At 49.3% G+C, this 16,272-nt stretch overlaps 1 protein-coding gene across 2 annotated transcripts in view; it reads left to right on the top strand.

Moving 5' to 3' along the window:
* The first annotated feature begins 2,987 nt into the window (after nucleotides 1-2,987).
* Nucleotides 2,988-16,272, top strand: part of bmp2k (BMP2 inducible kinase) — a 24,661-nt gene continuing 11,376 nt past the window's right edge. For both annotated transcript variants that reach the window (XM_078086330.1, XM_078086331.1), the window contains exons 1-6: nucleotides 2,988-4,294; nucleotides 12,182-12,300; nucleotides 12,541-12,646; nucleotides 13,598-13,740; nucleotides 15,183-15,304; nucleotides 15,900-15,981. In XM_078086330.1, the coding sequence (XP_077942456.1) occupies nucleotides 4,168-4,294; nucleotides 12,182-12,300; nucleotides 12,541-12,646; nucleotides 13,598-13,740; nucleotides 15,183-15,304; nucleotides 15,900-15,981 (699 nt within the window). In that variant the 5' untranslated portion in view covers nucleotides 2,988-4,167. The remainder of the gene's footprint in view (nucleotides 4,295-12,181; nucleotides 12,301-12,540; nucleotides 12,647-13,597; nucleotides 13,741-15,182; nucleotides 15,305-15,899; nucleotides 15,982-16,272) is intronic.

Here is a 16,272-nt window from a genome sequence, read left to right as displayed (position 1 = left end):
GACAAAGTGACGAGTGACGACAAAGTGATGGATTGCAGTTAAAGTGGCATGTGCAGTGTGAAGGGGAGTGACCGGTGGAGTGTTATAGTCAGTCAGTGGGGGACCGGCTCTGTTGATGAGCCCGACTGCCGACGGGAAGAAACTGTTCATGTGGCGGGAGGTCGTAGTCCTGATGGACCTCAGCCTCCTACCAGATGGAAGGGGCACAAACAGGTTTTGTCCGGGGTGAGAGGGGTCGGCTACCATCTTTTTAGCTCGCTTCAGAGACCTGGAGGCGAACAAGTCCTGCAGGGACGGCAGATTGCAGCCGATCACCCTCTCTGCAGAGCGGAGGACACGCTGCAGCCTGCCCTTGTCCTTGGCTGTGGCTGCAGCGTACCAGACGCTGATGGAGGAGCAGAGGATGGACTCCATGATGGCCGTGTAGAAGTGGACCATCATCGTCTTCAGGAAGAACAACCTCTGCTGAGCCATCTTGGTGATGGAGCTGATGTTCAGCTCCCACCTGAGGTCCTGGGTGATGATGGAGCCCAGGAAACGGAGATGAAATACTTTATTTCATCAACGGCAAAATCCCCCAAAATCGTGAAACGGGACCAAAGAAAAGACAAAATGGGGGGAATGCCACATCTTCATCTTTGTAACTTCATAGATATGAATTTATATACATGAGAACCTCATGAAAGGCTTGATTTAGTTTATTTCTGAATAGTTGTAGGAGTTCTGGTGGTGGCCAGCAGGGGGCTCCACTCACTCAGCAGCAGCTTTTAAGCTGCTTAAATGGACATTTAGGAGGAAACTGAGAATAAAGGAGATGCACAGAAACGTTTCATCTCGTGTGACTAATGAGCTTGGTTTTATATGAATAAATACCCAACGGCACGATGGTGACAATGTTCCTGAAGAAGCGCAGAGGACTAAATATACACTCGATTACATCAAATACTCTGAGTACACAGTCGTAAATACCTTGAATGCGTTTTATTCTGCAGGTGGTTTGTACGCCGGAATACGATGGTGAAAGCAGTTTTCATGAGTATTTCTACGGCTGCGGTACTGCTACGGAGAACCGGTCAAATGGTAATTACCACTGTGTCCTCTGACTCACACGGAGACGGAGCATCGAAAACCATTCAAGGTCAAACAATGCGTCAAAGAGCAGAAAGGAACCTGCACAAATACATTTTAAGAAGCCAATTGAGACGTAAACATGGTGTAAAGTGCAGGACTGCGTAGACGGGCGGAGCTGAGGACGGACTGAAGGCCTGGAGACATTAAACTGTTGAGTCATGGACCCAGCCCCCCCTGAAGGACCCCCCCCGCCCCAGGAGATTCCTACACACAGACCGCCATCACGCTGCTACCGTCTGCTGTTTAGCATCACTGTGGCTCTTTGTATCCGGCTGCATGAAGCCGTTACTTAGTGACGGTATCTTCCGTGACAATGCATGCTCTCTCGAAGGAGATGAAACCCACAGGGGGAGGGGGGGGTGAGGGGTGAGTGGTGAGGGTGGGAGGGGGGGGGGGGGCGCACTCTGGAAATGTAGGCCGAGTCCATCCGCGCTGACGATGGATGCCAAGTGTGAAGAGAGCAGCGCGGCAGCATCCGAGCAGCAGAGCTTTTCATCCCCGACACCAGCGCAGGAAACGTAGACGAGTCTCCAGTCACAAAGCGGCCCGCCAGTCAGAGAGGGGAGGGGGGGGGGGGGGGCGATGGGGCTTTCAATGCTTTTCTTTTAACACAGAGGTTTGTAAAGATGTAAGAAGAGGGTGAACTCTGACCCCATTGAAACAAAGCCTCAGTCTGGTGACCTTTTATCGTGCACAGCTTGATTTATAGAGACTAAAGATGGGAATTTACGCACGTTTCCATCCTGAGACCCCTGATCCCCAACATTTGTTGTCTTAATAAACACGGCTGGTTTGACTTTGACATGTGAGCGACGTGTCCAACACGTTCTTCTCCTCGCAGCATTTCATCATTTCATCCGCTGTTTCCAGGTCCCTTCCGCTGATTACTCCAAGTGAGAAACTGATTGAGAAAATATTTTGTTGCGTTGACTTCTGAAATAACGCAGTGTTTTCATCATTTTTCCTGCTTTGAAAGATTGAATTCTAAACCTCCAGAGAGGTCAAAGGTCAGCCTGAAGAACAGTGTGTTTCTGTGAGCATTTGTGTTTTCCCGACACCAACGGGTGGGGGGCACACACACGCACACACACACACACAGACAAGGAATAATAAGTGTATTAACCCCCCCACCCCTACGCCTGGGGGTCCCTGGAGTCACGTGACCCTGCTCCTCCTCATCCCTTGTGTAGTCCCCATCTCGGCCCACCATTCCCAGTGCGTGTGGGAGCCCGGGGACCAGACACAGCTTCACCTCCGGCGGCCGACGCGCAGGAAACAGGAGGGGACTTTTTGAGTGACGGACCACGAGAGGAATGAGCGGCATGGCGAGGTGGATTCCTGCGGCCTCCCACGCCGCCTGCAGCCCACAGCTGTCACGCCACTTCCTCATTGGCTGCGGCTGGTGAAAAGGTTTTTCCACTGCGGGTCATCATCAAAATAAAAGGGCGTGTCGTGAGATCCATGCACACGCGTTTTTTTTGATGAAAAACACAGTTTGGATTGTGGGTTTCAATAATAAACAGCACAATAACTGACTGAGGGTTTAGAGAAGCAGGAGGCGGGTTCATTTCTCCACGCACTGCATTCTTTCCGGCCGGTTTTTGCGCTCTGCTTCCCAAACCAGACTGTTCAGTCTGTCTGCAAGTTGGTGACGCCGCCCAAGATGAGCATTGTCTGGACGCGCTACAGTTTTAAAACATCAGCAGTTTTTGATGACTCGTATCCCAGCGCGCATTTTAAATTAAGCAAAGGTGAAAATATGAACAAGTTCACAGGTGGACCTGACAGTGTTTTGACACGTGTTGTAAATGTTACTTCATTGATGTATTCAGAAAAGGTATCTATTGTGCACAGTTTGATTCATACATATTTATTGCACGTTTATATTTTTTTTCCCTCTCCTCTTGGCACTAATGGGCTTCCGTACTTGCTCCACTTGCACCAATCCTGACAACGGGAGGGGGCGGGGCCACAGCAGGTTAGGTTGTCCCTCTCATTGGCTCGATAACAAACACCGCCCACTCGTGTTGTAGACCGCCGTTGGGGGGTGAAGAGAGAAGTTTATCGTCAGCGACGCGCTACAGAAAAAGACAAGTGAAGAGATGAGCCAGGTGGACCGGATTAAATCCTCTTTGCTGGGAGAGTTTCTGATGAGGCACAGGCGTCTTCTCTGGTAGGGGGGAGTCGCCCCAGAGCGTGGAGGGAAACCCCTGTGGCTGCTAGCGGAGCTCGTTAGCCGCTAACTAGCCGGCGTCGCCGGAGGGGAAGTGGAGCGAGTCGCGGACGAGCGAAGCCAACGGCGGCTGTTTGAACCGCTGCCTCTGCCGGCGAACTGCGTTAGCCGCTAACTAGCCGCCACGGCTAGTAAGCTAACGGACTCCGCCTGGAACCGCCCGCGTCTGCCGGCGAACTTCGTTAGCCGCTGACTTCCCGAAGAGGCGACGTTTGGAAACCTCTGCGGCAGTTGGCGAACTTCGTTAGCCGTTGACTACCCGTCGCGGCCAGGGAGCTAACGGCGCCCAGGCGACGGTTGGTGGGCTGGACATACATTTTCCCCCCGGAGGTGGGGTTCGTTGCCACCAAAGGAGGTTTATCAACACCGGTGCCACCGTCTCTCTTATCGGCGTAGCGTCGTGACCGCTCACCGCCGAGTCCGTGCTAGCAGCGGCTGCACTGGGGATGTGCCTCATTAGCTAGCGAGCCCACCACTTCTTTTGTACTGTTTTTTTTTTCTCTTCACATTTTGCCAGTGCTTGCTGATTTTTTTGGAGACCACCCCGCGGCTAACTCGTGTATCAACCGTACTTTGATGTCGTGTCACCCGGCAGCTTGTAGTCCCTCCAGAAGAACCCGACGCGGATCACGCAGGAGGAGAAAGACTTAAGTCACGTTAGATAAAGAGACGTCGGTCACAGCCCAGTTAAACTGTGTGTGTGTGTGTGTGTGTGTGTGTGTGTGGCGGGGGGGAAACCAGCCACCAAGAACTAAAAGGAGTTTACATTCGGCGAAGTGCACTCAGGGGGACGAAGGTAAAGCATGAAGAAGTTCTCCAGGATGTCGGAGAGCGGCGGAGGGGCGTCCGGCTCCGGACTCAGCAGCTACTTCGGCAAGGTGTTCGCCGTCGGCCGCTACCAGGTGACCGTGGACGAGCTCATCGCAGAGGGTACGTGCCGCGCGCACCGGACATCACTATGGGGGGGGGGGGGGGGGGGGGTTGTGGGACCCACCCGTCCCCTCGTGTACAGCCCCTCTAGCTGTGTTCCTTTTTAATTGATCCCCCACCGCATCCCCCAAACCCCTCCAACATCTGCTTACTTCCCAGAAAGTACGTTTCTTGCAGGAGTGGCTGAACTAGGTCGCTCTCTTCTTCTTTGGTGTTTAAAGTGGGGCACCAGTTTGGTTTATAGCCGGGACTTAAAGATGATGAAGCCGGTAGCCCCCCCCTCCTCTCCCGTGTAAACAGACACCTTGCAAATATCCAGCCAATTAAAGAAGAGAAACTGCTCAACATGTCCACTCATGTTCTTCTGCGGTTTCTTTTGTCTCATGACATACTAAGTCCTCTCTGCAGCTGTTGACACGTACAAAGACGCGTGTCTGCACTGGCTGAGGGACACCAGTGTCCTGTGAACGAGAACTCAATAAAATGAGGTCCATGGGGGACAAACTCATATTTTAGGAAGGGGATGCGTCCACCAAGACGGGCTTTCTTTCTTGGAAACGTTCCACATTTCCTTGGTGGCTCGACTTCTCTTTCTGAGATTCCCCTCCATGTCGCTCAGAATGAGGAAGTGTGTGAAACAGAAAAACAGGCTGACTGCTGGTGCTTCCACTCCCCACAGTGTGTTTCACTAGAAACAGCCTTTTGATTAGTTGAATAGCTCAGCCAATTAGTCCACTGATTGGTAAGCTCCCCTTTAACGAGAAGTAGTCATGTATTCCCTCCTTATCATAGAACATGGGGATGCTAATTAGTCAAATCGCACCCGTCCGATGGTATTTGCAGATATGCTCGGGCCCGTCAGGAGGATTAAGTGTTAATGATCCCGCTGCAGTACCGGGTCCTCCTGTGGAGGACTGGTCGCTGCATTTGTTACTCAAATATCGTTTGAGGTTTCGTTGAGTCAACTCAGAGCTCCGGTGGGGGAAAGGAAACTCCTGGCAAACGATTTACTGCGCTCGACTGTAGTTGGAAAAGCAAATCAATCCAAAGGGAAGAGGCATTATTTAATGCATTTCACTTCGCCTTCCTGAGGCCATACTCCTCCTTTCTAAGTCACTACGAATAAAGAGCACAAACTTAACCTGCTGTTGACTCAAACTGTGAACCCGATTGCCCCGAAACACGCTCGCACAAACAAACAAGCCTTACTGCAAGCAGTCATGTGTCATCATATAGTCATGTGAAGTGGTTGTGGAGCTCATGGTAACTTTGTGACCCTTGCTCATGGTTCTGTTCCGATGTGCAGGGTGCCGATCAGGATATTGACTCTAAAAGAAGATTATTGTTATTCCAGTGTAAGTATTTAGTACCAGATAATTGAACTGCTGATGAATGCTGCACATATGCAATCAGTTCTACTGAGGTTCTGGGGGGTAGAAGCCATTGTACTGAGAAAGTACTAATTGTTGCGGTTAATATCTACCGGCCAGCGAGCACGAGGCAGGATTCACAAGGTTGTATTTAAACTTTTGTAGGGTTGCTCATTCAACGTTTCTCTTAAGATGAAAACCACTTCATTTCAGTTGCCCCCTCGGTTCCTTCCATTAATAACCTCGTTGATGCACATTGCAGTTGTCGTGATTGTCAGTTTCCTGTCTACATTTTTCATAAAATGGCCTGCTGGGCAAGTCTGTGGCACTCGGTGGCTCATGGGACGGATTCCTCTCGTGTTCCTTTCGTCAGCTGTTCCCAGCAGCTGTGCCTGTCTGAGGGAAAGCACGGGACTCTTTAAAGCCAAACGCCAGAAAGGAGACATGTTAATGGTCCGGTTCTCCAGCCAGCCTCGTGGTTGGCAAATTGTTCCTCCATCGGGGAGATTTCTGCAGAGCTGGACTGGAACATGGTCATTTCCCCTCCGTCCCCTCTGTCCCCGTGGTTCCTCTGAGCTCGATCTGCTGCCTCCGAGAGGAACACGCACGTGACCCCACGGAGCAGGATGCATCTGTGAGCCCCCGTTTCTGCACCAACTCGCTCGGCGGTTCGGTTCCTCTTTGAAGCCTGAAAGTTAAGGAAACGTGTAAATTCACTCTAGTTGAGGGTTTGGAAAGTTTCACAAATTTCCTGGCAAATTTTGTCATTGTAGCCGCACCGGACTGTTTAAAGGGTGATTTCAATGTACATAAAATGGGTATTTAGAGCATACTAGTTGCTTAACTAACATAACTAAGCTGTTTGTTGTGAATTTCTTCACCTGTTTGCGTTGTCACGCATAATACATGAAGCGTGAAGTAAACGTACTCTAGGATTGTTGGCTGATGTTAATATGTATTTCAGTTTGAATAACATCATGACGACTCATCTGGTATTTTTACAAGGATTTCCACCCAACTGGAAACACTGCGTTAAAGCAACGTAAGCTGCAATATGTCACAACAAGTCGCTTTCTTCACAGCCAACTTGATCGTCTGGTCCAACGTTGTGTCAGTTAATACTCGGAACCCCGAAACCCGCCGGCGGTCCGGAAGAGCAGCTCCAGGACCGCTCGTCCCCGAGTTGCGACGGTCTCTTTTCACCAAGAACAACCTGCTGGAAACAAGGGCAGCCGTTTGCTCTCTTTTGCAGTTTTTGAATGACCTGTTTGATCCTCCCTTTCTGCCAGCGGGAGGGCGGGCGAGAATGCACCCCCTCTTCATTATTGGCATACTGTACTGGGCATGAATGGGGGCATTGTGCCCCTTGTGTCTTACCCCAGCCCCCCAGACAGAATGGTGGTACGATGCAGCACTCGCCCACCGAGGCCTCTGTATCTGTTCTTCTGGCCTTTTATTACCCCGCGTCTGAAATAATAGATCATTTAGATGAGCCGACCTTGAACGAAGGACAACTGTCGTGAATGTGGATGTTTGAGGCGCCTTTGTGTTCAGCAGCTTGACTGAGAATAATAAGTGTGTTTCAGAACTGAACACTTTGTTTTTAAAATACACGCGCGCTGACCTCCTTACCGTTTGGGTTTTCTCTTCAGCACGTAGCGCTCCATCAGAGCTTTGATTTGAATGTCATCGTGGAATCGAGTTCCTGAAACCAGCAGCGAGCCGTCATGTGGGATGTAGTTTTATGTTTGTATTGAGAATATCACTATATGTATATTGCTGCTATATCTGTATGATGGCGAGGGATTCCTGTTCTGTCTGCATCTGGATTTCAGTTAACAACAAAGCCACACCTGGTGCAGCTGTGAGCTGCATTTAAAGGAGGCCAGCTGGACTCGTCGCCTACGGGCTGAACTTATTCTGCTGTTTGATATGTGGATAATTTATTGGATCTAAAAAAAAAACAGCCCCTCACAGGGAGCCGAGCGGACTAATCCCCTTTTTGGCGGAGTTTGTGCAGCTTCTTTTGTTATTCATCTAAACGTCGGGCCCTGAGCACACATGTACCTGCGTATCACTGAAGACCAGCAGTTTAGTCCAAACTGACTCGTTTTATAAATGTATCTCCACGGTTTTCTGTGGTCTAAAGTAGTGATCTACCCTCAGTCGTTCAGCATAAAGCTTCTGTTGGATGGTGTTAAACGTGCGAGTCACGACTGCCCCTCGCTGTCCTGTTCTCACCCTCTTCTTCCAGCAGCATCGCTTGTCTCTCTCCTGATTTCCTCCCCAGCACGACCACTCGAGTCTGTCGGTCCACTTGTAAACTGTTGTAACACTTGTGCGGCGGATGAGTGCCGACTGCCAGAAGCTTCGCGCTCCCTTCGGCTCGGGATGACCTAGTATGGACCTGCTCCTCACACACTTTGCATCCGTCTTAAGTTGTCACACCGTTGGAACAAGACTGATTTCAGCCAAGTCCTTCTGATCTAGATATCTAGATAGCATTAGCAACATTGAGGAGGGCGGGATGATGGTTCTGAATGATTTCCAGCATTAACACTCATTCAGGCTAGTTTCCAGCTGTTTCCCCCTATGAATGCCTCTTCCATTCTCACAGTCTCCTCTGCCACAACCGCCTCCTTCCTGTGGCCGCACCGATCCGGCTTGTGAAGACTGGAACCGCAGATGGTTTGTAGGTGAACTGTGGTTAAAGAGAAACGTGTGGGGAGAGCAGCGCTGTAGGAGGACGGTATTTCTGATGTACTTTAACACTTGTTTTCATGCCAACACGCCACAAGTTTAATTTAAACAAGTAAAGGGGGTCCTCTGCAAGATGAAGTACAACAAAGAAACCGTCCCAGTAGTCTGGTGACCACCGTGACTTGTTTTAGGAAATAGTACTTCTTATCATGGAGCTGTACTACCGTGGGGGAGGCGTCGTGAGTTCATGTTGGGGGGGGGGCGGCTCTAATAGAAGGCACTCCTCTCAAACGCAACTCTTCAGCTCAAAGACACGTGTTTGAATTGAACTCCCTTCTTGGTTTGTAGCTTCACCGAGCTAAACTTTTGAAGAAGCTGTGACTTCGGCATAAAGCTTCAAGGTTGAAAGAGCGACTCTGGGGGGAGGGGGAGGTGATCGCCGATGACATCATGCTCCAGAGGAAGAACATCTGTGCTGCAGCAGAAAGGAAACGCAGATCCTCTAACGCTCACTTATTGGGAATCTTCGCTTTCATTTTTGAAGTGTTTTCCTTCTTCCTTGTCCTGGTGACGTCCTAGTGAGTCAGCGTGGTTACATGGATTCCAATAACTGGCTTAGTCGGACTGAAATCGAATGATCCGTTTCATGTAAACACCTTTGTCCGACTATGTGCGGTCCGACTCACACCCCTGGATAACTCCATCCCATCCAGTTGATAGTTCGACTATTGCGGCATGTGACGGTGAATCGGATGAGGAACTGGACTTTGCGTCTTTGCGCGTGCTTGAGATCCCGACGCCGTCTTCTCTCCGTTATCAAATCAGCCAATAGCGCCATTCGCCTTCGCTGTACTCATATTAACATCATGCAAAGATAGTAGAGGGATGTAGCTTCACCTTGCTCTCCGCTCGCCATCTTTCTCGTAATGTTGTTGTTGTTGGTAGTGGTGAAGAGGTCAAGCGTTGTAATGAAAACAGCGCCACCTATCGTATCTGATATGACGTGCTTTCGGCCAATGATTCGATTTATTCACTGCCATGTATATTGGGGTAATAGCACCTCCCCTCGAAAGATAGCATAGTCTGACTAAGCGAAGATTCAAATTATACCATCATGTAACCACACTGTGATGTGCCCCCGCCTCCCCCCGCCGTGCAGCCTGCGACCAGACCAGTGGGAAGGGAGGTGTGATAACGTGTTAGACACGCCCATCTGTTCCACCCCTGACCTCGCTGTGCTGCGTCATCAGTCCATCAATCGTCCTCTGATTTACTGAACAGCTTTAACCTGCAAGTAACCGGTTAGTCGTGTTCCTGTGACGGGATGAGCGAGCACGAGAAATCGCATGATTCATGAATTATGAGCTCCAGCTTCTTGGTTAGTGTTGAGATCCATTAGTATTTGACCTTATTGGATTTACCTAATTTAATCAAATTAAAAAGTCCCACTAAGCAGTGCTCACGGCCACCAGCCATCCGTTTTAGAAGCGAAAACCGGTAATGTGGGCGGGTAAGTAGTTATGTGTTGGCTTAATAAAGAAAACGTGACATGAAAGAATGTACGTGTGGCTCTGAGATGCTGGGAGCCTTTAACTCCCAAGAATAACACATTTCCTCATTGATCAGCTTCATCTGGACAGTTAATCTACACATTCGTTTGTGATTGATGGCGATCGAAACAGCTATATATATATATATATATATATATATATATATATATCTACTGTCGAGCTGCTCGCCAAAGAATGAATAATAAGTTTTTACTAGTTCGACATCCGGCTGTAAGTAGGTCTCTGATGTCATCGGTTGTTCGAGCTGCAGTTTGTTGGTTACGTGAGAATCTTGGTCTGTCTTTACATAAAGTATTTGAACGGGTTGATTGTTGTCATTATATTTATGACCGTTAAAATCGTTGTGACAGAACCTTCTGTCATTCATAAATTCCCCCGTCTGAAGGTTGTCACGTCGCGCCTGCGCGGTCTACCGCGGGAGACGACCACAGCGATGTCCTGCGCTGTGTGGGACCCTCTGGTTGTTCAAGGATGCCTCATTCGTCAAGGGAGTACGCTGGTCACAAGGCCACAAAGCTCTAAAACAAATCGTTCCACCCAGATCCGGGTCGGCCGGATGACCTGGGTTGGAAAACATGCCTGCTGCATGTGAATGATGTGTAGATGTACTTTCAGAAGTCTACTGCACACCCTATGACATCATCGCCGTCTTGGCAAGGTATTCCAGATGTGCCTCCGTTGCTAGCCCTTCCAGCTCTTCTCCCCCAGCAACGTCTGTTCGGCCCAGGCAGCCCCCACATCTGGGCCTCAAGTTTGATCTTTACCACGTTTGCATCCTACACCTTTTTCTTCTTTGCTTTCTAAGTCCATGCACTACGTTAGACTTTTGTACTTTCACAAGATGGGTCCTAGTCATGGAGAGAACACAGTTTCCGCTTGAAGAAAGTCTTCATAAATGGGTGCATCCTGATTCCTGCTGTTTTCTTCTTTTTTTCTCTAAGTGGCTCTTTCACAAGACTGTCACATGATTCAATTTTATGGCTTACGTTTCCTCCCACGTGGTCACTGGGTGTCTCTTTGCAGGAAATCTATCGCACTGTAAGCTTCCTTCATGCATGCAGCAAACATCTTGTTTACTTGCGTTTTAATTCTCTCTTCTTTCCTCTGTCCTGCATCAGCAATGTTTCAAAGAAAGTGTATTTTTGTGGGTATTTAATACCGTTCCGTTTATGTTACTCATTTAAGCAGCGTCAGAATGTTTTATAAGCTGCGTGTCTCATCTGCAGTTTTTCATAGATGTGCTTAAAAATGATGGCACCCATAAATAGACTTGGCCAGTCGCAGCTCAAACGCGTGATCATGGACGTTTTCCATTGACGTTCTAATGCTTTTCTTTGTAGTGGTCTGTTGTCTCGTTATCTGCCCGTTTTCATCCCTCTGTGCTGCAGAATGCCGTCGGTCTGTTGTCACCGCACACAAGCAAACCCTCCGCGTCAGTGTGTTTACCTTTGCTTTGCCCGACCTGTTGGCCGTGTTCTGTTTGCCGTCCTCACACGCGGGTTTAACCTGTATGAGTTATTGGTTTTTACTCTGCGCTGTCCCCCGAAACCTCACGTCCTCCGAGACGTGTTCATACGGCGTGTTGACGGACTCTTCAACGGGGGCCTTTGTGCCCACCGGTCACTCCAGCCCCTCTGGCTCATTGACCCAAGGTAACTTGTTACGCAACAAGCGTGCCATTGTGGATCCTCTTCAGTTTGGGGGGAGGGGGTTGGGTAATCCCCCACTAGTGAGTTAAGAGTCCGTTCACACGGTGACGTAAAAACAGCTCGTCTCATTCTTGGTAAAAAAAACCAAACAAGCTTAATTTACTCCATGATTACATCCAAAACGAGCTGAATGAGCTGTCAATCACCTCCATGGAGACCTTTCTATGAATCCTGGATTACACCACCCGGTCCGTGGCGTCTGTGGTGTGTTGCTGTGGAAGCATCTCCTCCCAAGCACTCGTTCTACCACGTTACATAAACACGTCACGATAAACCACATTTGCCTTCCATCACATGTTTACCGACTGGTTTGACCCCGTTATTGTTAGCATGTTAGCAGTTAGCTGTGCCCCCCCAGATCCATACCATAGAACAACTGGTGTACTCCCAACGCTGTACGATCTCAAGGGTGCTTAACCTTCTATCAGCTGACTGAAATGAGATGTTTGCTGGCACTTCTCCACATGATATCCCTGTAAACCTTCACCCCATGAAGTAGGTCAGAGATGCTGATGTTCTGCTAATGCTTTTGTCCAGGAGGCTTCTCGGTGGTCTTTCTGGCTCGAACACACAGCGGCGTCCGCTGCGCTCTCAAGAGGATGTACGTCAACAACGTCCCGGACCTCAACGTCTACAAGCGGGAGATCACCATCATGGTGAGAGCATCATCGTCACCTGGGCTCGTAGAGGCACTTATATTGCTGCTCACTAAACATTTAGTTATTTTAGTTCTTTCACAAATCGGATTGTTTTATTACACTGAAACGGATTGTTATTATCTTGTGATTTCAGAGTAACACTCAATAGTAATTTACTTTCAAAGACCCATCTTAGGCCGCCGGCAGGTTCAGTTCTTGAGATGCACATAAACGAGTCATGTTTTCACCCCTTTGTAGAAGGAGCTGTCGGGGCACAAGAACATTGTGGGCTACCTGGACTCCACCATCAACGCGGTGTCAGACAGCGTGTGGGAGGTGCTGATCCTCATGGAGTACTGTAAAGGTAAACAAACACACACAAGCCTTTTAGATTCCATCACTTGGGAGGTGGAATAAAAGCCAGCTGCTCTGCACGCGTTGAATAGATTCCTGCATTGACCAAACCACGGCTGTCACCATATCAAATTTTTGTTGTGCGATAATTGCACCAAGATTTATTGCAATTTTCAGACCATTTAATGCCACTGACCGAGCGGATGGTTGTTGTTTTTAGCTTAGTTAGCTTAAGCCTAGTTTATACTTCTACGTTTTCAGAGACCCAGGAGGCAGAGGAGATACGACAAACGTACTAAAACACACATCGCTAGATAGAACTATACACAATCTATACAACTCCCATAGCTGTAGTACACATTTGACACCCTGTACTACTTGTTGTTATAGGCAGACGGAGGAAGAGCAGGGAAAGGAAATGCAGCAGAACGAATACGCTGCGTGATTTAAATAGCGTTAATAATAAAAAAAAGTACACCAAACTGAATGTGTGGCAGCCGGTGAATCTGTGGCTACGCGCTGCCCAAGCCCCGCCCCCGCTTTCCACCAGGGTAAAGCAGAGGCAGCGCGATCAACTTAAATGTTGGTGACGTACATCTATATGTAAAATGAATATTGCAGCACCAAAAAAAATTTCACGCGATTTCACAGAGTTTGCGATATGTCATTTGAGCGCATATTGCGAGCGGCCCACCAAGCCCCCGCCTCCACCAAGCTACCCACATCAGGCTACGTTGTTAAACTATTAAAAACACGTCCTCGTTCAGTGGGTTGCTGCTGCCTCTGTTTGGCCCCTCTATTGATCGCGGCGCCTCGCTGACTCAGCATGGCGGTTTTTCAAAGGCTGTTTGGTGCAGATTTTCCCTCATTTGGAAAAGTTGACATGCAAACATCCCTCAGACTCCTGAAAGCAAATGACCCCAGATCCTAAAAGCTGCGTCCGTGCGCCCCTCTCCTGCAGCGGGTCAGGTGGTGAAGCAGATGAACCAGCGGTTGAACGTTGGCTTCAGCGAGGCCGAGGTCCTCCACGTCTTCTGTGACGCCTGCGAGGCCGTGGCCCGCCTGCACCAATGCAAGACGCCCATCATCCACCGAGACCTCAAGGTGAGCAACACCAGACCTCCTTGCACCGTATACACACGTTTCCTGTGCTAACGGCTCGCGGTAATCACATTGAGGTTTTATTGTTTTTGAGGTTACTCTTCATGAGGCCAACATTAGAGCTGCGTCGTAAGGAGAAAATCAAATATCGCAGTTTCCCAAATGTCCCCATGTTGTGACAGATTGTTGCGTAATGTGGATGTAGTCATTACATCCACATTACGCAACAATCTGTCATGGGTAAAGGTAAAAGATAAAACAGTCTTCGTAAAAGTGATAGCTTGTATGAACATAGAATTAAATTTTCCATTGAGGGAAAAGGTTCAAACTTTTTATGCGTTGAGTAAAAAGAACTAAACCGAATAAAAGGTTGTGCTTGTTGAAGGTCAGAAATCCTTTCAACGTTGAAAAATACAGAAACTTGCATTACCTTCTGTTCTTGCCTTTCACAATAAAAGCCCCGGGCACATAGTGTTTGCATGGGAGCATTCAGGGCTTTTGGGTCATCCTGCCTCTTCCCAATCAACGGTGGCCACGAGCCAGGCCGGGCCTCATTTAGCTGATGGTGGTAGTGACCCCCCCCCCCCCCCCAGTGGACTGCTGTGCTCTGTCCTCTAACCGGCTCCAGCTTCACAGGCCGTCCTGTTTGCTGTCTGTGTCTTCGGCCCACACGGCTTACGTAACATCGCGGGGCAACAAAAGGCCCGAAGGAGCCCAGTCACGCATCGCCTGGGGAAGAGCAACACAGCTCCCTGAGCGCTGAGCTGTCGACAGCACTGAGTGCTCAGCCGTTCCCCAGACAGTATGACGTCTCTTTGCTCGCTTCTGTGCAGCAGCTTTCTGCGTCCAGGTGTTTACTTCCTCCCAGTTTGCATCTTTGTAATCTGGGGGCGTTTCAGTCAGCCGACTCTGATATCGGTGGCTTCTGTCTTTGCTACTCGTTCCCCATCTTTCGTTACTTTGTAGCTCGCGCTCAGTCGTTCCACGTGCCTCTGAGTCACTGAATGTCTCCTCCCGTTCAGACTAATGCCTCAGCAGGATCCTCACGTGGAACGTGCGTGAATAACAAGCAGTTTAGTATTTTTCCTGCCAATTGATTCTACCTTTTTTGTAGTCCCAGTAGTCCCAGCCGACGGGATGATGTCTCCATCGAACCCCCCCGGCTACCATACATAGTCTGTATGGAGGGAAGAACATGAATAACTAGCAGCAGCACCACTACAAACTTATGTTTAAATAAAGTCAGTGAGGAACTTAAACAGGTTCTGAATCAGTCTCAGTCCTCCACAGACCTCCATCAGAGGGCGTGGTTCTTAATGATGTCATTGGTGCCGCCCGGGTGCATTCTGGTGAACCCAGATGACATCGTGCAGGTCCACCAGAACCTCCTTCGGTGTTCCTCTGTTCATTACGACGTAGAAGACCGCCATGTGTTCCCTCCCCAGGTGGAGAACATCCTGCTGAACGACCAGGGGAACTACGTGCTGTGTGACTTCGGCAGCTCCACCCACAAGACTCTGCTGCCCCACAAAGACGGAGTGACCGCCGTGGAGGACGAGATAAAGAAGTATATACACACACACACACACACACACACACACGTCTGTCAAACACGCCGCAGCGTGTGGTTGGCGGTGGATGTGGGGACCCGCCGTGGTCAAAGCCCCGCCCCCCCACCCCCCATCACATCCGATTCCTCCTGTGAGCTTTGTTTACAGCTGGAGTGTAAATGTCGCCTCGTGCTTCGTCGACTCGTGACTTTGTTCCAGAAGCAACCAGCTGCTTCGGTTGTTGTCGGACTGACGAAACAAAAACCTTCGCTGTCTGACGGAACGAAGCAACGTTTCCTGAAGAAGAATATGAATTTATTATTGATCGATAATGCTGTGGTAACATAAAATAAATGCTTTATGTAAAAGCAGCATTTTAATGTGTATTATTTACCAGTTCATCATCATTTAGAATTTGTCAGATGTTTTGTCCATAAAATAATCTGCCAAAGTCTGCGTCTTCTCGAAGACACGAGACGACATCAGGAGCGTTGATACTCTTATTCTGAAAAGCATTCAGCACTTGGATATCTTGGATAAATGTACCACTTTGTTGCGTAGTCATCTGAACTTTGACCTTCCGCTGACCGACTTCCTGTTTTTGTGTCTCAGGTACACGACTCTTTCATATCGGGCGCCAGAGATGATCAACTTGTACGCAGGGAAAGCCATCACCACTAAGGCGGATATATGGGTGAGCGAGATGCACCCTGCAGGGCGGTTTGCTCTGGCGTGTCCCCCCAACAGGTCCCTCCCCCCCTCCCCGACCCTCCCCCCTCCCCCGGGCTGTTTGCCTTCACCAGCTCTTCTCCCTCATAAACTATTGAACAGCGTCGTCGCTCCGCCTGTTCCTCTCGAGATCGGGGGCTTGGACGGCAGCCACTCCAGGGAGGGTGGGGGTGGGGGGGGGGGTCTGTAATCCCAGCATCCAGGAGATAAAACCTCCAGCATGTCAATATGCAAGGACGCATGTGCCTTTTAGATT

The sequence above is a fragment of the Gasterosteus aculeatus genome, chromosome 13, assembly GCF_964276395.1.
Source record: "Gasterosteus aculeatus chromosome 13, fGasAcu3.hap1.1, whole genome shotgun sequence".
Classification (NCBI taxonomy): domain Eukaryota; kingdom Metazoa; phylum Chordata; class Actinopteri; order Perciformes; family Gasterosteidae; genus Gasterosteus; species Gasterosteus aculeatus.
The sequence above is the reverse complement of the archived record's forward strand: the minus strand, read 5'-3'. Positions and strand labels throughout refer to the sequence as shown.